Genomic DNA, 22,549 nt, shown 5'->3' with positions numbered 1-22,549 from the left:
ACTCCTTCTACAGTTTTGGTCTGATTTCAGTATAACTTGGCACACAAGTAGACTACCCTAAGATACATAGAATAGTGCATCGGTTTCTGATTTCGATGAACGGTGTTACCATGGTTACTAAAAATAGAATTTTCTGTGAAATTCCTTAAAAACGCTACTCCTTCTACAGTTCTAGTTTGATTTCAAAATAAGTTGGCACACAAGTAGACTACACAAAGATACATAAAATAGTGCAATGGTTTTTGATAAGTACATACCAGTAGAGCTACAGTCTCGACTGAGACTTCTGGTTGTCTACGTACTGTCAAAAAATTATTATGCACTTAAATTTGATAGATAAACATTGACTGAAAATTTCAGCTTAGAGCGCCGATTACTTTTCGAGAAAAACGCTTTTTCCACGATTTTACCGGACAACCCTCGTTAATTAATATAAGGAATAACTGTCGGAATTTTTGGTTTCATGACAATGATCAATCGGTTGGCTTTCGTGATTATTCTGTTCATATATGTGTACGTTCATGCAAATTATCACGCACGCCACTCGACTGATCACATCATGAAACCATAAACAGTAGAGAGTATATCGTTAAATATAATTGACCCTCATTTTGATACTCTTACAAGACAATTCATTGGATTTTTGCTAAAATTTCCTCAGAAAGTAAATCTTACATTTGTATTACCTTAACAAGATCTCTAATGCATGTACCTTGGACCTGTGATCAGAGAGCATATCGGAAATAGTAAATCATGGATTTGATCATTTTTCTGTCGTTTTATGCTTGATTTATAAAATAACATATCTGCGATGTTTAACTATTACATGTATTGACGTCTTTTGACATGTTTGCTGACATTAACGCTATCATAAGATTTGAGAACAGTAGATGTCATTGATTTAAAAGAGAGTGGAAACATAATTCATGCATGTACTAAAATATAGGATTATCATATTTACCTCTTATTAGCCATTTTTGAAGCATTTATCGTTTTGACTTATAGCACCGACAGTAAAGATCACTAAGTCTTGTAAATCTAAAGTCAAGTGTGGTGAGCAAATTTCTCTTGTTGGAAACATTAAGAGCACGTTTTCTCCAATACTTTCGAAAGCCTGGAAAACGCCAAGTAAAAGACATAGCCCAGAGATTCTAAATACTGCAAAACTGATGATAATGCAATCAACTTTTGAGGATTCTGGAAATTACGAACTGAGGGTTTCTATTTTTTTTGGAAGCACATTTCAAAATGAATACCTACTTGTTGGTGGTGAGTAGTTTTCATTGTATTTGCACCTTTGTTCTGCGAAAGGTATAACAGTAAAATTTATAACCCATGTCAAATCTCCTAGATAAACCATTTATAAGGTGTGAAAAGAATGAATTGAGAGTTCTATACGGAGGATCTGCCAAATTAAAAGTATCGATAGATTCCAGGCCACCTACATTAAGCAGACGTTGGTACATTGAAAGGGATAGAAATAGGATACAAGTTGAATTTCCTTCAGAATTTCGTACTTTTAACTGGCAAAGAAAGAAAAAATACACAAACATGGTGAACAAAAACGATGATACCCTGTTGATTGCAGATTGCTGTGTGCTTGATGAAGGGATTTATTATTTTGAAGCTTCAAACGATTTTGGTGTTTCAAAAAGCGCAAACGTTAAGCTTTGTGTAGAAAAGGGTAAGATATTTTATATCTATTTATGCTTGAAAGATGTTAAGTTCAATAAGCAGCCTAGCTGCCCGTGTGGTACAATAGTTATTTTAAAGCGTCTAGAGTTGAGGAGTAAATCCTTATGTTGCTGGTTCGAATCCCCTGTGGGGCTTGGAGATGGGCAACTGATATCACTTCTGATGTTTTGGAGCCCCTACTGTAGATTCCTTATTTTTTGCGAGTACTTATTTTCGCGAGATGGCTCTATGTCGTCAAATCGCGAGAATAATGACTCGCAGTTGGACGCTTGATAAAGAGATTTTAAATTTATTTCAGCACTGTAAAAGTATAAAAGTGAATAATTTTATTTTGCGAGTGATTCCTTTTGAGAAATTACGTGGTAATTAATTCCTCGCTTGTAATTAGGAATCTACAGTATTTTGTATGGTTTTATGAATTTTTGATCTTGAATACTGTTTGTTATCTCCAAATAATTCCCTTGTGGCATTCAGTGTGATTCAGCAATAGTCCAAGTATATGAAAAAATCTGAGGCAAATGGTGGCGTCTCCATATGAGTGAAAAATTGTCGAGAGGGACGTTTAACAACATACAATCAATCAATTTATCGTACAATATCATTAAACTTGATATGATACACTGATAGTCGATCAAAAGAAGTCTTAGTAACCTTTTATCAAATGGAGATATCCTTACTATTCCCCATTTTCAAAAGTGAGTTATCTCCCCTCAAAATCGGAACTCTTCTACACTAGCCTAACTTCCGCGGACTACGCAATACAAAATAGTCATCAACTTACACGCTGTATTTAATAATTTTAAAAGAAGGAAACGGTCTGAATATTTTTTTAGATAATAAATTATTTTATAAAAGGTCTGTTAGCCCCCCCCCCTTTAAAGAAAGCTATACGAATTAACCAGGCACGTAGCATCGTCTTTAAAAGTGGGGGGGAGGTAGCCAAAGAAATATTTTTTCTTACCTGGGTAAGTTGACAAGCAAAGAAAAACCTTGCCCAAAGTTGAAAAAGCTACTTATTTCAGTACCACTTCCTTGGCATACAATACTACATTTCCCTTATATAACTTACCGTAGTATTAACTGTGTGTGTGTGGGGGGGCGGGGGTGTGGGGCAACCTATCTATTAATGTACATTTTCAATAGAAAAAGTAATATTGGGAAAAAAACTGGGGGTGGGGCTAAGCCCCTTGACCCCCCCCCCTTCCCGTGCGTACAGGTACAGAGAATGAATATGTAAATGGGTTGAACAGTTGAATATGAACCATAGTTGTGAAAATTAAAAATTATTAGAATTATTAATTGTGGATTCAATAAAATTACGATACATATATTTTTCACAGATGTACATGTATGTCAGTTACACGGGATTACATGACTCTCTCTCTCTCTCTCTCTGATATTGTTTTTTACACACTTTGCAAAAAAGAATAACTTATAAAAATAAATAAATGTACTTACACTGAAAGGATTTTAAAAAAAATAAATAACACTTGAGAAAAGAATGTTTTCCGTTAATTAACGAGAAATACGCAAGGAAATTATTGTATTAATTTCGTGTTTCTGCTCTCAATTATCTGATCTAAAACAAAATGTGTATTTTACTCGGGAATATACATGTACATATGCTTAGATCCTACACTAAAACTCTGATTAAATGCAGCTCAGACTTTATACGACATATGTAACACGAATTCAGGTCAATACTATTCAATTAGTCTTTCTTCGTTACATGAGGACATGAGATTAAATTATTCATTTAGAATTCCATTCAAAGTTTTAATACTATATAGTAAATCAATTTTTTTACAAATAAAAAAATCTAGAAACACTGTTAATTCAAATGAAATGGGCCTTTAATTGTCACCAAATGTGTTCTTGTAAGTAAAAGTTCTATGTTATGACATACAATCGAGCAAAAACACAGTTTCTTGGTATCGGTCGCGGAAGACGAACTACTGCTGTATATGCAGCAATTTCAGAGGTAAAACTGTAGATGGACATGTCATCAGTCTCCAAAAAATTCCTAGAGATTCAAAGAAAATACAGCTGCAGCAGGCTAGATTAATTCGTAAAAACTTTATAACTAAAAATTTGTTCCGCACATTTTGTAAATAATGATGATCCGTCTGCAGAACATCCACTACCGAAAATTAGCTTATTAGCTTTTTTTAAATAGGCCTATTCGAATATGTATCAGCATTTTATCAGTAATTTGTTTCGTTTTTTTTTTGTGTGTGTGGATTTTTTTTTTTTTTTTGTAAGGGGGGAGTGTCACACAGCACCTTATTATAGTACTACACAGATTAATACAAATCCAAAAAGAGACTATGAGTGGGCAATTTAAAAAAAATACGAATCAGTTAAGATTTCTTTTTATTCACAAACACAATAATATTTTCCATATGACAGAGGCATTACACCATGAACATGTTTACATCAAGAACGTCCGCGGAAGTGACTTTATTTACAGCGCATGCGTATTAAACACAGTAAAGAGTTCCCTTCAGGGGAAATAACTCACCTTTTGAAAATGGGGAATATAGTGTCTGTATATAATATGAATATCATTTTGTAGCTCCACCACACGTTACAATTGAAGATAAATCATGGTCAAGGAAAGGTTTGCATTTTGTCGGAACAGTCATTTCTAATTCGGCAATCAAATCAGTGTCATGGCAAAAAAAGACGTATGGTACCTTTGAGGAAATAGATATCTCCAACGAAAGGTACCAAGGTTCCAACACTCATTCATCTAATCCAACATTAATTGTTACAAACTTGACTGTAGAGGATGATGCAATCTACCGCTTATATGTGAAGAATGAAACAGGAGAAGCCACAAGTGATGAATATCGTTTCGAGGTAAAAAACGGTAAGGAGACTTTTATCTACTGTTCATGCTCCATTTCTAATATTTCATCAATCAATTTCAATCAAAACATTTTACAGCCAATCCAATCCTGACAATATCCGAGGAAGACGATAATAATGATATGTACACAAAATTTCAACTTCATATAAGGTCAAATAAACCTATCAAAACTATTAAATGGTTGAAAATTTCGGATGGAAATGATCAAAAAGTGATTCAGCAGTGGCGAAATACGAAAACAGGTTCCATAGCATCCCGTTTCCCTTGCAAAACAATTCAAGGAGAAGGGTGTTCTCTGGTTTTAAAGGATTTGTCGAAGGACAAGGCACGATATCAAGTCCATGTTTGTACCATTGATTATACAGAAACAAAAAGCAATTTATTTGAAATTGGTAAGTATTCATTGTTTTTAGCTCTACTGGTCAGAGACCAGAAGAGCTTATGCGATAGTAATGCGTCCGGCGTCCGTCTGTCTGTCTGTCCGTCTGTCTGTAAACAATTTTTCAAAACGCTACTCCTCCTACAGATTTTAGTCTGATTTCAATATAACTTGGCAAACAAGTAAACTACACTAAGATACATAGAATAGTGCATCGGTTTTTAATTTTGATGTTCAGTGTTGCCATGGTTACTAAAAATAGAATTTTCTGTGAAATTCCTTAAAAACGCTACTCCTTCTACAGTTTTGGTCTGATTTCAATATAACTTGGCACACAAGTAGACTACACTAAGATACATAGAATAGTGCATCGGTTTTTAATTTCTGTGAACGGTGTTGCCATGGTGACTAAAAATAGAATTTTCTGTGAAATTCCTTAAAAACGCTACCCCTTCTACAGTTTTGGTCTGATTTCAATATGACTTGACACACAAGTAGGCTACACTAAGATACATAGAATAGTGCATCGGTTTTTGATTTCAATGAACAGTGTTGCCATGGTTACTAAATATAGAATTTTCTGTGAAATTCCTTTAAAACACTACTCCTTCTACAGTTTTGGTCTGATTTCAATATAACTTGGCACACAAGTAGACTACACTAAGATACATAGAATAATGCATCGGTTTTTGATTTCGGTGAACGGTGTTACCATGGTTACTAAAAATAGAATTTTCTGTGAAATTCCTATAAAACGCTACTCCTTCTACAGTTTTAGTTTGATATCAAAATAAGTTGGCACACAAGTAGACTACACAAAGATACATAGAATAGTGCATCGGTTTTTGATTTCGATGAACGATGTTGCCATGGTTACTAAAATAGAATTCTCTGTGAAATTTCTTTAAAATGCTACTCCTTCTACAGTTTTGGTCTGATTTCAGTATAACTTGGCACACAAGTAGACTACACTAAGATACATAGAATATTCCATCGGTTTTTGATTGCGATGAACGGTGTTACCATGGTTACTAAAAATAGAATTTTCTGTAAAATTCCTTTAAAACTCTACTCCTTCTACAGTTTTAGTTTGTTTTCAAAATAAGTTGGCACACAAGTAGACTATACAAAGATACATAAAATAGTGCAATGGTTTTTGATAAGTACAAACCAGTAGAGCTACAGTCTCGACAGAGACTTCTGGTTCATCAGTTAAAAATGGAATATACTTGAACTCTATACAAGGTAGTATGAGTCAAAATAGTGACATGTATACGTACATGTACTCTCTGTTTTTGTTCTTCTTCACCCGAACGTCAAACACGGTGAAACTTTGTCATTTTATTCATTAATACATGAAACAAGTCAAAATTTTAGATAAAAGTGTGTGCGTAACATCTGTCCCTAAGCATAACTTCTCAGCGCATAAGCTGATTGGGAACATACACGAAACTTTGATGAATACGAATTAAAATGTTAATTTTATTAAAAGGCAAAACACATTTAAAAAAAAAAAGAAATTTAAGTTTTACTTTCCTTTGGTTTTGTTTTTTCTTAAATTCCAGTTCAAGTGTTTTAAGTAGTTCCTCTTTTGAAATACGCCACAAAAATCGATATAGAACAGTATTATATCTTGTTTGTCGGATTAGTAATCGCGACCGTTTTGGGTTTTTAACAAAGATTTTTCACAGCTAATGCTATTACCATTTAATAAATTCTGCGCATAAACCATGGCGAGGTTTAATCAAAGAATCTCGTCAATCGGAAGGATTGGCGACAGGAAGAGAGAAAAGAAAGACATGTAAGAGAAGTTTAATGATACATTTGAAGAACCTAGCGTGGAATTCGAAGGTGGTGATTTGCCCTGTCTCTAAAAAAAAGGTTTCAAGAGAAACCAAAGGCTCGTGAGCAGAACTGTGTATTTTAGGATTACTGCAGGCGGGTTAAGGAGTTGTCAACTGTGTAAACCAACAACTTAACTTGTCTGGTGTGCGTGTGGTGTGAAAGAAAATTCGGACTGGCACATCTTTAGATTGATTGATTGTATGTTGTTTAACGTCCCTCTCGAGAATTTTTCACTCATATGGAGACGCCACCACTTGCCGCTGGAGGGCTACAAATTTTGTCCTATGCTCGGCACTCAGGGCCAATGAGCAGTGAGGGATCTTTTTCGTGCCGTCACCTACTGCGACACGGGGCCTCGGTTTATACGGTCTCATCCGAAGGTCCGGTCTCCACGTCCCGCAGTGGGATTCGAACCCGCGACTTACTTACTTACCGTTTTACTTTGATTATAATATAATGTGGCATGCAAGTAGACTACACTAAGAACATTAAGAGACCTTATCAAGGATCATTTTTTTGCGCCCGTATCGATAGATCCGGGGCGTATATTGTTTTTGTCCTGTCTGTTTTTCTGTTTGTCTGTTTATCTGTTTGTCTGTTTGTCTGTCTGTCTAGCTGTTGTCAACTTTAACCTTTGCCAAAACTTTTGAACCATAAGAGATAGAGACTTCATATTTGGTATGCATACTCCACTAGTAAAGTTCTTTCAAATGACATCAAGGTCAATGACCTTGTGACCTTGACTGTGACCTATATGCTAAAAATAACTTTTTTCAACTTTTTGCCTTAACTTTTGAACCATAGGAGATAGGGACTTCATATTTAGTATGCATACTCTACTAATAAAGTTCTTTCAAATGACATCAAGGTCATTGACTTGTGACCTTGACTGTGACCTATATGCTAAAAATAGCTTTTTCGACTTTTTGCCATAACTTTTGAACCATAGGAAATAGGGACTTCGTATTTGGTATGCATACTCCACTAATAAAGTCCTTTCAAATGACATCAAGGTCGATGACCTTGTGACCTTGAGTGTTACCTATATCCTAAAAATATCTTTTTCCACTTTTTGCCATAACTTTTGAACCATAGGAGACAGGGACTTCATATTTAGAATGCATGCTTCACTTAAAAATTTCTTTTTCGAACTTTGTTGACGCCGGGCGCATAATGTTTCACAAACACATCTTGTTCTATTTATTGCTGTTGTAAAGTTTCAATTCCCAACTGCTTTCTCCTCCTTTCCTATAAGTACAAACCAGAAGAGCTTCAGTCTCGACAGAGACTTCTGGTTACATATTTTTCATAATACTGTTTACAAGAAATGTGCAATTTTTTTTATGTTGACATATACTTCTGTTTATTTATGTCTCCTTTCTTACATAATATGGCGTCCTGTACATTTTTTGCAAAAACCTTAAACGGATTTTTATGTTGCAAGTTTGGTTGAAATTGGTTACGGAGGTCTAAAATGTAAAAATATTACGGAGAAACAATACGAGGGCCGTTCAAAAATTACGCGGATTTGTTGCACAGAAAAAATATTTAACGACATAATCGGGCAAAATGTCACAAATAATATAAAAGAATCTTTACTTATATGGTCTTCAAAATTTCATATCAAAATGTTGTAAATTGATATCAATTTTGAGTGATTTTTCAGGACATATCATTAAGTCACGGAGCAGCAAAATCTTCGACGTCACTGGCATTATAATAAAAAAAAATATGTTATTGAGCTCTCATTTTCTCAACATTTTCCAAGAGTACCTGTACAGTTTGAGTAACCTTATCTACTCAACATCCAAACACCATTTCTTGTCAAGCTTAAAATCTTTTAAACAAGTAATATTCTTTTTTTGTTTTAAAACCAAAAACTTATATAATATCCTAGTTTACTACAGGTTTTAGAATGCATATTTTGGATCTATGTTGGAGATATCTCGAGCATTACACATAATTTAAGTTTGGTGCGCTGTCAATTGAGGAGACGTCATTTACAAGACGTTTTCACGGGAATTGCATCAGAGAAAAATCAATATATTTCTGTTAGTACTTCAAATATTACTTTAGAAATCTAAATACATAATAATAGAATTATTTAATGTGTAGGCCGATAGCAATCACGTGATATAAAGAATTCGCATATTTGCACGTGCCGTTTTTTTTCCGGAATCCGCAACGCCGTCAAATTAAAGTCCCCATTTACAAATTATTGTCTATGCTACAAGATAACCGACGAAGCAATCGAGAAATGTCCTCGATTTAAAAGACAAAGTTGCCATACATATTTAATCTTTACGGTTCTTGAAATTGAAGCATCTTCATAAGAATCAAAATAGAAGTGAGACTGAAACCGACCATGAACATAATTTTGGTGAAACTACTCCTTGTCCAGTGTTCACTGCAGCACCACGTGGTTACTCCGCTATCTGTGTCTGATGTTGTTTTCAATATAGACATTAAAGACCATGACCGGCCTGCAGATGTGAATTGGTATGACGGAAGAAGTAAAATTTTTGCAGAACAGATTTTTTTGTTTGCTGTGTCCATGTCAGATACATTATGTGAATATTTACGACTAAGTATCATGACTATGGTGCTTGTTTGTTTACGTCGGTCTAATTCAACCACTAGATTTAGCTTGAATTACATACATAATTTTTTTTTACCTTCCTAAAGTAGTTTTGTTTAACCAAAATTTAAAATTATATGACCATACTGTAACTTTAAGAATAGAAAAACAAAACCAGACATTTCTGGTGTCATATCATGATAATTTTCTCATTCTAATTTGCTAACAAAAAATAGGGGCTTGTAAGTATAAAGAAAACATGGACTCTTCGTACACATTTTTTATGCCCCCGTAAACGAAGTTTCGGGGGTATATAGTTTTTGTCGTGTCCGTCCGTCTGTCTGTCTGTCTCTCTGTCTATCTGTTTGTATGTTTGTCCGCAAAAACGTTAACCTTGCCCATAACTTTTGATTTAGTGGAGCTATGACTTGCATATTTCACACGTATATTCCTTGTAACAAGACCTTTCTTTGGGTACCACCAAATTTGACCCTTTGACCTTGGAGTTTAACCCACTTTTACACACAAATTTTAAACTTTTAGTTTGGCCATATCTTTTGAATAGTAGACACTAGGACATTTATACTTCAAATGTGTATTCTTTGTTGAAAGACCCTTCATTGGCTACCAGTAACATTGATCTTTAGACCTTGACCTTGGAGATTTCCATACTTGTGAAAAAAACTTTTAACCTTTGCCATAACTTTTAAACGGTAAGGGCTAGGGCTTTAATACTTCAAATGTAATCCTTGTGAAAAAAGCAAACCTTGACTATAACTTAAAAGGGGTTAGGGCTAGTGCTTTTATACTTTACATATTTAATTCTTGTGACAAGACCTTTCATTTGATAGCAAAGTTGAACGGTTTAAGCAAGGGCTTCCATACTTTACATAGGTATTCTATGTTGAAAGACCTTTCATTGGATACCAGCAACCTAATCCTTTTGACCTTAAACTTGGAGATTTCCATACTTGTGAAAAAACTTTAACCTTGGCCATAACTTTTGCACGGTCAGGGATAAAGATTTTATACTTCACATATATAGTCCTTGTGAGAAGGTCCTTTATTTATAACCAAGAACTTTGACCCTTTGACCCTGACCTTGGAATTTGACCTACTTTTAAAAAGCAAATCTTAACTTTAACTTTAAAAGGGTTAGAGCTAGTGCTTTTTTACTTTACATTTTAATCCTTGTGACAAGACCTTTCATTTGATAGCAAGACATTTGACCTTGACCTTTGACCTACTTTTAAAAAAGATTAACATTAGCCATAACTTCTGAACGGTTAGGGCTAGAGCTTCTATGCTTCACATATGTAATTTTTTGTGACAAGACCGTTCTTTGGATACCAGTGACCTTGACTTTGAAGATAACTTATAATGGAAAAACTTAAACCTTGGCCTACTTTCATATTTCACAATTGTATTTCCAGTGAACATACCCTACTTTTGGTACCAATATATTATATTTACATTTCAGAAAAGTTTAATCTTTGTTATGCTGCCATACCGGGGCATCAGTGTTTCACAAACACATCTTGTTCATCATGTTAATGCCAATATGAATATATTTTATTCTTTTCATCATGATCATCTTCATATTCTTTTAAATATTTAAAAAAGATTTTTGCTTTAAAAAATTAAATATTTATTGTTGATTAACAAATTATCAATTTAAAGATTAAATATTTTAATTTTTGTCAATTAACAAATTATCAAGTACACATATACGGCAGACGCCAAACAAAATGAGGTGGGGATACCAATAAATTGTGTATGCATGACTTTTCTTCAGCCTTTCCCCAAATACCTTTTAGTTTTACCAACAAATCCAAAATATCATAGAGATCGACCTTCCTAAAAAAATTGATTGTTCTTGAGATTTGCCATGTTCGACATAAAAATGGGTCACATCTGCAAAATCTATAAATTATTCTAATAAAAATCAAATTGTAAACAGTTGCATTGAAAAAAAGAAACAACTTTAGGATCAAGTGACAAAAAAAATAGGATCAGTCGGGTAGCAGGAAACTAGGGGGTGTGGGTTGGAGGTGGTAAAAAGGAGGTGTTTTATAATACATGTATTATAAATTTAAATTTATGATTTTCAGTCCCTGTATTTTTAAGTTACGCACCATAATGTGCAAATTATTGTATACATTTAGAAGCATTTTCTCAAGTCAATAATTTCTCAAAGATCATATTAATATTTCAGGAAAGTTCAAGCCAGATCTGCTTCAGCAAACTGAAAATAAAGTGGCATACTTGTGTGACAGGAAACGAGGAATATGTATGGCTGGACTGGGAATCTAACCGGGGACTCCTGTATCACTAGTCAGGTGCTCTATTGACTTAAATGCATGTACCAGTAAATGCTTTTTTATAGACATACAAAATTAAATATTGTTACTTGAATTCAAAACTGAATAACCAAAAAATTATAAAGTGTAAATTGTAAAGATGTCTTCTAACTTGAATGAGATTGTTTCAGCCAATGAACGCACCAGAGAATTGGTAACTATTATAATCTGAAGAAGTCAGTATTGCTAAAAAACATAGAAGTGACATATTTTTTTTAACAATGCTGACAAAATAATTAATAAATTCTACAAAAGTTTTTAAATAGATCAAGCTATCTACTTTATTTTTATTCTATTTTCATCATGTTACAGATCTTATGGGAAAAAAATTGATCCTTGGCTAATCAAGTGTCATCTGCAGTGTTACAAAAGAAAATTGGATTTATATCAATAAGGTAACAAGAAAACATTGATGTAACCATCAATTGTCGCCCGGAAAATATATAAAGTAAACTGGAAATGAGTCTTGATCATCAAACCGCTTGATATGTGTGAAGAGGCATGCGTCTAATTGATGGAGACGATAGTCGCGAATATTTTGAAAACTTATAGTCGGATAAATATCAAACAAAAAACGATACCATTTTAAACTTCAATTCCTCGAGTAAATGTTGGCTGCATAAAATATAAATTGAAGTTAGACACATGCATCACCTATATTCAAAAATGTATTTAATTTTTAATTTTAGAATACATGTATAAATCACGAACTGTGCAGAGTAAGTTTTTATGCGAGAAGTAAAATTCGATGTTCTAAAAAAAAGGGACCTGTCGTTTTTTGTATAGTAAATGCTAAACAACTTTATATATTAAATATGAAAAACATATATATTTTTAAAGATTCACTTTATGGAAGTAAATATATTATGTATCTCGTAATTTATAAAGGGAAAGAACATTCTGATTAACAATCTTTTCAATGTTTAGAAAACTTTTAATTCTGAATAACTACTCCCACCCCAATCCCCATATACCAACACTTAAACTTATATGTATAGAGCAGCCCGGTCCTCCGGGCTGCAATAAGGGACAAAACTGAACTAAAAACAATGGAATAAGATGTAAAAAAAAAAGTATTTTATTTCTTCCACATATATTGGTTATGTTGCTAGTTGTAGAAGCATTGATGTGTCACTGACAGGTACATGTAGTTTTTTTCCCCACAAAAACTTTATCCTTTGGTCTTATCTCTTGAACAGTTAGTGCTGATTCTTTGTATTTCACATGTTTCTTTCTTTACCTTTAACCCCATGATCTTTGCCTTAATGGAGTGTGGCGTACATTTAGAAACTAAGATATTTCATCTTTATTCATATATACCTAGTTTGTTTAATTTAGACAATTCATTAATCCAGATAATTTCCTTGGGAGCAAAAGTGTCCAGATAAATGAGGCAGACTGTATATGCATTTAATTTAAAAAATCCATGACGTTATATAAAAAAGGTATCTCAGAAGTGTCTTATATCCATACAGACATAGTTATACTATGTTTGCAGTGTAAGAAAGAAGTAAAACATGTATTTTCGTTTTTACTGTATTAAACTAATTTGTTCTATTCAGAAAAAGAACTACCAGCAGGAGACAGTAAAGAGGAACGGACATATCACACCATAAGACGTGCTTCAAAATCTGAATATACAGAATGAATTCTGCTCACTGCAACTCCTTTTGAAAGAATACCTTTGTTGTATTGACATAAAAACAACGGTATTGTCGGGATCCTTGAACATGAGGCAACTGGCTGCCTACGATGGCAATTAAAAATGCATATATGTTTACATTGATCTTTGTTAGCTAATAAGACAAAAAGCAAAATAGCAAGTTTATCCTATTACCGTACATGTACTGAATGTATTCACTTTATTTTGTTGAACTACATCATGAGTTTAAAAATTGTACAGTATCATATACAGTTTATGGTGGGATTCCTCTAACTTTTATAAATCTGTTTGCAAAATCTATACTTTAAAGTTAAATTACTACCTCTATTACATATGTTTTTATTGTGAATTATTACACTATTTTTGTATGTATGAAATGATAACCGAATCATTCTTCATTTTCCCGCACTTTTTAACCACGTGATGCTTTTGTGTATTAATATCTGACAACTGATGACAGGGCAGTCTTCATTTAACAGTGTCTGAATATCTCAATAATTTCATCAGTGACCCTATATATTATTAATATCATGCATGAGAATTAGGACAACAAAAGTAAAATGAGACTATAAATAATTTAGAGTTATCATTGAGATTTTTGTAATATTCGATTAAAAATTGGGAAAAAATATAAATATTATAGAGGAAATTCGGACTGTGATAGTTATCACATTTATTAATCTAATCATTTCTTTACATGAAGCGACTTTGGTTCAATGCTATAAAATTTCATTATTTAGTTAGGTTGCTTATTATATTTTGTGAGTGAAAAGAAAAAGGTCACTGTGTAAATCATTGAGGTATTTCCCGAGAAATACTCAAGGGTCACAAGCATGAAAAGTAGGTCATTGACCTAGTTATTTGAAATATAAATTCAATACAAGAATCAAAGGTGTATAATTTGCAATAGGTGGTTTTTCGTTCCCTTAATTTGTTTATTTTTCAAATGATTGAGTTAATTTTTTTTTTTTTTTACATTTTTGCTGCAATAATTCTCCAATTATAAAGCGACCCAAAAATATGCATGTCAGATAAAAAAAGTTATACTTTAAAGTATCTGAAAATGCTCAACAAACTAAATATAAAAATTGCATTTGCCTATGCATTTGTCATCATTGATATTGCTAGATAATTTTTGTTTATTTAATGTGTAGGAAGCAAAAGTCGGAAATAAGTGATGAAGAGCTGTGAATAAGACATTTTACGAATTTTTTTGTTGAAAATTGATCACGAATATGTCTTATGTCATTTCCACACTCTGTAGCTCCACCACTAGTTAGCACACATGTGTTAGCAACGCTCACAAGATTACATATTGTTGTAACTATCATTTCAAATTTGAGAATCGAGTCAATCCGTTGGCAGAAGGCATACGATTGTGAGTTTGAAGATATAGATATAAACATCTTCAAATACTATGGCAGTACAATTACAACCAAAATCCAACCTTAATGTAGACTATGTCACGGCAAAGGATGACGCAATCTAATGTTTATCAGCCAGAAACGCAGCTGGGGAAACGATAAGTAAAGAAAATCGTTTTGTGGTGATAAAGGTTGGGATGTTTCTATGCCCCTGTCATCGAATATTCGAGGAATCTTGTTTAGCCCTGTTTTCCGTTAGCCTATCTGTCTTCGACAGCAGGAATCAAAAACCTTGTCAATAATTTTATGGACTTTATATTTAACATGTGTATTTCTTTCACTTATATGTTTATGTTTATGTATTACCTGTGAAATGGCTTACCCTTGAAAATAATCAATTTTATCTCTGACATTTAATGTTTGACCAGTCTTCTTCTTTTAAAATACTAAAACCTCGAATAGATATGTAAACAATTAAAGCAATTAATGAGCTGCAACTTTGATGTCGGAATTTTTTGTTGCAAAATTGTAATTATCCTTTTCAATGACAGAAAAAAATAACGTTAATAAACTTCTGTTGTTCCTTTGAGATGAAAGAACTATTTACATGTATAAGCTTCAATTGAATAAAAATTACATTATTGTCGTCCCGTACAATACTGATTTCTTATACAAAACTGTATGTTGGATTGTATGTAGAAGTCTTTCTTTGGCTTTATTTTAGTCTAATTCATCATAAAGGTTTAAGTTACATACAAATTTATCACAACACATTTTAACAGGAAAATAAAATTTTCAAAATTGCATCTCATATTGCTTTAAACAATTGGAGCTATTTGTATTTCACATTTCTAATCCTAGTGACAAAGACTTACATTAGCCAACGTTAATTTAGCCTGTAGAACTTCGAAAGAATTTTTTTTTACTTTGGCTATAATTGTTAAACAATTAAAATTGGAGTTTTCAATATGACAAGGCAATTTATTAGGTACGATAATTCTGATCTCTACTTTGAAATCTCAAGTGCATTTAGAAACTTGCACCTTAACCAAAACCTAGCATAAAGGGCCTTCAGTATTGCAATCAAACTCCTCTATGTTTTGTCAATGATTTTTATCATATATGTACTTAAGGTTTATAAACCCTTTGCTCACTCATATCAAATGTTTCTTTAATCTTATGATTTTTCAAAGGAAATGGATATGCTAAGTAAAATACAAACAATTATAGCAATGACTTGCGGGGCAAAGTTAGGCAAAAGCACACTTCAACTTGACAAATGTATAAAGGAATAATAGACATTTATGTCATTAAGAGTTATCTCTATTATCAGAGTATCGATGTACCTTAATGTTATTGTCAATCATTATACTTTTTACAGCTCGTCCTCTCCTGACTATCTGTGGAGAAGAAAATGTCCAATATGGTGAAAACACAAAACTTCAACTCCATATAAGATCAAATAAACCCATTAAGGCTATTACTTGGTTCAAGATTATTGATGGAACCCAGCCAGAAGTTATTCGTCGATGGAAGGAACATACATCACGCAATACAGTTAAGGATGTATGTTCTAAATAAAGACAAAGAAAACGTTTAGTTTTTAAAGCATCCGGCCATTGTCTTCTTTTTAATCAGTCGCAAAGTGTTCGGTTTATTTTATTTCTTTGCTCGTTGTGTTGGAATTTCACTCAAACCAAAATATGAATATAAAATATCTGCTACACTGTAAAATCAGTTACAGTTTTAACAGGTCGAGACCACTACCTTATACGGAAGACAATTTTCAACACGTTACGATTGTTTCGTCATACCCGTTCTCCAATCAAGTGAAGGAGTCCCAAAGCATGATAGCCTACTGCGCGTTTACGATTCATTGGCGATACGCGGTTTTCTCGGTTTACTGCATGATATTTACTTCGTCACCGGAAAACCCGTAGTGCTTCTTCATTACTTTTTTAGTCCAAAATTGAAATACTGTATTATATACAGCAAAACTCGGTCATAACGAAGTCACTGGGACCTATGAAATTACTTCTCTATATCCGTTATTCGTTATAACCGTATATGAAATTCATGAAATTATTTAGCTGGAGATCCAAGATGACTTCGCTATATCCGTAAATTCGAAATATCCGTGTTCGTACTAAACGAGTCTTACTGTAAATACTGTAATACTTAAGTGCAGTATTATATTCCAAAGACATTGCTCACTGCTCACATATAATATTGAGTTGTTTTAGATGATAAATAATAGCTTAGAATACGGTGCAAAAGCTTTCATGTTTGCATGTACATTAAACACTTTTTGATAATATTTAGGGGTTAAATAATAATTGCGCACCTTGAACTGCTGTCTTAAATTTTGGACACGTATATCACGTGAAAAAAACTACGATAGCACCTTCATGTACGTTTCTTCGAACAATTGTTTACGCCTATGTATTTTAAGTTGATATAAGGCTTCATAAAAGCAAATTTTGTTAATATGAGCAGAGCAGAGAAATGAAAGATTATAAATCAATTTAAAGATTTCTTCCATAAATATAAAAAAAATAATTGAAAATAATTTCCCAATGGACAATTCAGACTGGCCTTTATTTTCAACACAGCTGAGTACTTGTAGCCCACAATGCATTGCGACTCATTCATCGGCGGGTAAAGTAAACAGATAGCTCATTTACATGCAAATTTATGCTTACGTCAGAAAATCTAGTAAACTCGACCTGTTTAAGATTTGTTTGAACATCTATATTATATATTGCTCAAATTGGTTATTAATTCGGTAAAATGAGATATTTGGTGATGTAACATTTCGCTGCGAACGAACCTCAATAATCATAATGGATGTTGTATTCTCATGTTTTACCTAGCTCATGTGTTAAGAAAGTTGTGAATCATTGTAGAAATTGAGTATTTCGAATATGAAACATATGGATATAACGAATAGTATTTAAGATCAAAAGTCCATTAAACAATAAAAAATACGAGCAGAGCAAACATGAACCTCCAAAACATCGGCTGCCGACCGATCACATCTACTGTGTGATCCTTGTCATGATAGGGAAATAATGAAAAAATCCGTCGTCAATTCAGGGTGTAAATAATCGCATTTACCAATTAAACAATTCACAATTATAACAATTAGTATGAAAAACTTCAATCGGCATTTGATTCCATGATAATTTGCATTTGCTGACAAGATCATTGTATCGACCATAGAACTTATAGCAATTATCTACTAATTCAATACTAAAGGTGTTTTTCCATCTCCCCCGTCTTTGTTTTTCCACACTCGAATTAAAGGGATCGAAAGCCTGTGATTGAAAGACTGAAGTTTCGAGATTGTAACTCTCCTACGTTAGAGGCGCAAAAAGTATCCATTTCAGAATTGAAGTGGGACAGATTGTTTCTTTATACAAAAGTGCAAAAATAAATGAGCAATATTTATGGCTTTCAAAATTTATATTAAATGTTAAAGAAAGATAATAATCTTAAGCAGTGATTCATTTAATGATTTTATCAAGCTCAACTATGCATATATACAACTCTACCATCAATTATAGGGTGCTTGAAAACGAAAAAGTAGCCGATTTCTTGATTGCACAAACATTTTCTAAAAAGATGGGTTTTTTTTAAAGTAATAATAAGGAAAAGAATCAAGATGCATGTGTACTGTATTTATTAGGGGTCAATTTCTCTTCCCTCGTCTGAAAAGTCTCACATCCACTGATATTTTCTTTTTTGTAACGATTTTTTTTTGCTTTAAAAAAATATGCCATTACATTAATTCGGTTATTCTCGAGTTGTGGAGTGCAATCCGACAATCATATAGTTTAGATAGACCGGTATATCGATGATGCAATCTTTCCGATATATAAATATTTGTCGCATCTGTTTGTTTACGTGGCAACAAAACTCCACTCCTCAACGATAGAGTGCAACAAGTGAGATAATATCGAAACGTGCGTATTTTAAAATTAGTTCTTTATTAATATATTTTTTTTTGGGGGGGGGGGGGTTATGGGTGCATTGGTTAGCTGTATCACTACAACCTTTCCAGAGATAAACTAGGATTTAGTGTGGATTTTAAAAAATGTTTTTGGCCTTTTTTGGTATTAAAATTCATTATTTCTTTAGCAAAATAACACTGACTGAGTTTAATAGTGATTTTACGCAATACTGTTTTTTTTTCTATTTTAGATCCATCGGTATCGACCAACTTCCTTGACGTCATACTGCAATTCCTTGTTAGTTTCTCCTAATAGAGATTATAAGACGTCTATCATGGGTTCACCAGACTTACAAACTACTTTTCTTTGCAAAGCAAGTCAAGAGGAAGTATGTTCATTGGAATTAAATCAAGTGTCAATGAATGATCAGGCAGGATACAAAGTCCATGTTGAAACCTTTAATACGGAATCAGAGAGTAAAGTCTTTTATCTTCAGATATTGAATGGCAAGTGAAAAAACTTTTTTATTTAGGGTCACATAATCATACAGTTGTATATAGTCCATAGAACTTAAATGCGCATTAATATCACATAAAAATTGACGTGAAATCTTAATTAAGGTACATATGTATGGAACTCTTTGGCTCACCTTAATTTCGCCAATATACAAGTAAAATATGAAAAAATCTATTACTTTACTCTCTATATTAATATTCCGTAACATTTAATATTTTTCGAGATCACATGAATAAACAAATTGAAATATATATACATGTATCTGTTTTCGGCGATCGGTGTGCGCCGAGTGTTGCTAAACCGCGGAATGGAAAACGGAACACTTGTGTCAAATAGCCTAAATTCGATATAAAGTAGATATATAAGCAATATTCTTGATTCAAAGGTCACATCTAGCAATAAATTATCCTAAATAAACGATGACATATTCTTAAATCATGCACACCCTCAGAGCTGGCAGGTGTACTTGCACATGCAATGGTTCTATAAAATACCTACTGATAAGACTCAAATCCTGAGTATACATCTGAATGTATCATACACTTTTTTTTTTTTTTTTTTTTTAAAAAAAAAAGCTCATTCATCAAATAAATGTAATATGTTTATTTTCGTAGTTTTCATTGGCTGAAAGTACGTCACGTGATATTCCTCCTTTTGTGATATCGAAAGCACGTCCGTGGAAATTGATATCTCAGACACGACGTTTGGTTGCACAAAAGTTACGTAGTACGTGACGTCATAATATAAGAAGCGTGAATTTAACGATTGTGACGTAATGACAGCCAAAAGTCCGTTCAGTTAGGACTCTGTTAGTGCATTTAATTTGAGTGATTATATAATAAAACTGTTATGGACTTAGTGAACTGTCAATATGTGATTATAAGGACTCATGGCAATTGATATTGACCTCAGACACAGAAAAGGATAGCGATCTCGCAGGCTCGGTCGCTATCACTCTCTGTCTTCGGTCAATATCAATTGCCATGAGTCCTTATAACCACAGAAGTCCATAATTGTATAATATTGTCTTGTAATAGACAGAAGACTATATATGCACATACATGTACATAAAGCCCATCTGTAAAGACAAGAATAACTAGTTTTGACATTCAGATAATGCTAGCAGTGACTCGTAAAAGGGGGCAGTTTACCCTATTCAATTCACGCGTAAAGATATGTTCATTGAAATCCCCACGCTATTTGTAAATGTCAATAATAAGAGTTAAAAAAATTAATTGTTCTGAAAGATGTTGGAGTTTGAACTTATCCCCTTCCCGATTCAAACGACTAATTGTCTTCTTGTTTCGAATGTTTTGATTTTTTTGTTCCGTTCTGCGTTATAGCAACAGCCGGTGTGCGTAATATGCTAACATTTGAACAGTTTAAGCTTCCTTCCTCCGAAATTTGAAAATTAATGGCTGAATTTTCGAACTTAAGCTTTGTTATTATTGGCTTAGAATCATCAAAATTTGTCTGTTTGTGCATCTTGGGTCCGTTAATAATGTCAACTAAAAAGTAGGTCACTTTGACCTATTTGTTAAAAGTTCTGAGGCTATATTTCAATATTTCACGTACTAATTCAATTTTGTCAAATAAAACCTCTTAGGTCCTTTAAGAACATAAAAAAAAAATGGTTAGTTTGATTTACTTTAAAAATTATATGGTTATATCTTAGTACTTTAGGTACAAAGTGCCTTTAAATCGCCATGTCTTTCTCATTTGACGCATCTTGGGTTCTCGAAGTATTTTTCGGACAAGATTGTTGCATTGTATGTTTAACATCCCTCTAGAGAAGTTTCACCCCTATGGGCCCCAACGTGCCGGTGGAGAGCTACAAATGTTTGTCCTATACTCGACACTCAGGGCTGTTGAGAAGGGAGGGGTCTTTTTTCGTGCCAACACCTACTGGAGTCAGTTTATAAAGCATAATCCGAAGGACCGGTCTCCACGTCCTACAGAGGGATTGGAGCACACGACGTAAGGAATCCTTACTTCGCGACTCAAGGGCAGACTTTCTAACAGCTGCGCAACGCGGAAGACTGCATGTTACATTGACCCATATCTAGTTTTTTTTTTCCAAGACAAAATTCTAGATATTTCAATTGATAAAAGACTTTAAAGTATTCAAATTTGTCAGCTGAAGAATTTTTCATCCAAATTCGGGAAAACATCACTTCTGCATCCTCGCGGGCCTCTTTGTAGGCTTTGAATAATTTTAGTGCCGATTTTAGAACAAGCATAAGTTTTTAACTACAAATTTGAACAAGTTAAATGCGTTCTGGTTTTTGCATCAAACAAGGGGCCAGATTCGGCCGTTACCATACATGTATCTTGTCTTAAAATATATACTGTATGTACTCAGATACCCAAAATGCACCAGCTGACGTTTGATGACTAAAGCCCTTCAAATATCGAAAATATATATCAAGCATTTTAAAAAAGAATTGACACAAGTTTTAAAAAGTAGGTCAATGTCATCAACTTTTGAATAAAATTATATGAAGTTTTCAAATGAATTCACTTACAAGATTTAGGTATCGCTTATGTCCATTATATAATTATGTAGTAAGCAATCTATAGAAGTTTTAACAAAACGTAATCTACACCCTTTGCAATAAGGTGATGTCTTGAACGATTACCAAATAAATTTTTAAAAAGGAAAGGTGACATTTGCCTATTCCATACATATAGGTTGATCTTTCGAATAATTCGTGCACAAAGAAAGTAATATACAAGAGGAACTTGACAGGTCAAAAGAAAAAAATGCCCAACTCGAAAATTCTTTTATGTAGATGGAAGAAGGTTTAAAGTTCATTTTTCATCAAATTCAATTCATTAATATCTTAAAAATTACCCATATTTGACTTAACGGCGATAAAATTGGGGGAGGGATTATCTGTCTTTAAATCTTTTTCTATACTAAAAAAAAATATTGGAAAAAGGGGGACAGCCCCTTTCCCCGAGCATGATATTAACATTTTAAAAATTCCACATTCCTTACTTAAGCACGTACAGATAAGTGGAAATTTATTTTTTAATAGCTCCACCACTTGCTACCTTATCTGCGAGTCACATGCAGGGATATATCGAAGCAAATATTAGATCAAACAGTCCAGTGACCTCTTTGACTTGGCAAAGGATGTACGACGGATCATTTCAGGATATAGATATTGCAAATATAAGGTAGGTGCTTCAGCTACTGACGAAAAAAATCCAAAGTTACAAATCCAGGACTTGACCGCAGAGGATGACACGTTGTACCGGCTTATTGTAAAAAACACTTCAGGAGAATGTACAACTAATGAAGTTCACCTAGTACTTAAA

The 22,549-nt window shown here is 33.3% G+C and overlaps 1 protein-coding gene across 1 annotated transcript in view; it reads left to right on the top strand.

The window, feature by feature from the left end:
- Positions 1 to 16,337, top strand: part of LOC134255332 (uncharacterized) — a 36,478-nt gene extending 20,141 nt beyond the window's left edge. Inside the window, exons 3-7 of the mRNA XM_062737854.1 lie at positions 1,006 to 1,269; positions 1,352 to 1,684; positions 4,271 to 4,567; positions 4,645 to 4,959; positions 16,138 to 16,337. Coding sequence (XP_062593838.1) covers positions 1,006 to 1,269; positions 1,352 to 1,684; positions 4,271 to 4,567; positions 4,645 to 4,959; positions 16,138 to 16,337 — 1,409 coding nt within the window. The remainder of the gene's footprint in view (positions 1 to 1,005; positions 1,270 to 1,351; positions 1,685 to 4,270; positions 4,568 to 4,644; positions 4,960 to 16,137) is intronic.
- The last annotated feature ends 6,212 nt before the right edge of the window (positions 16,338 to 22,549 follow it).

The sequence above is a fragment of the Saccostrea cucullata genome, unplaced genomic scaffold (genome assembly GCF_032062105.1).
Source record: "Saccostrea cucullata isolate Sc308-1 unplaced genomic scaffold, CSIRO_AGI_Scuc_v1 ctg1672, whole genome shotgun sequence".
In the NCBI taxonomy this organism is placed as follows: domain Eukaryota; kingdom Metazoa; phylum Mollusca; class Bivalvia; order Ostreida; family Ostreidae; genus Saccostrea; species Saccostrea cuccullata.
Note: the sequence above shows the minus strand (reverse complement) of the source record. Positions and strands in the feature narration are given on the sequence as shown.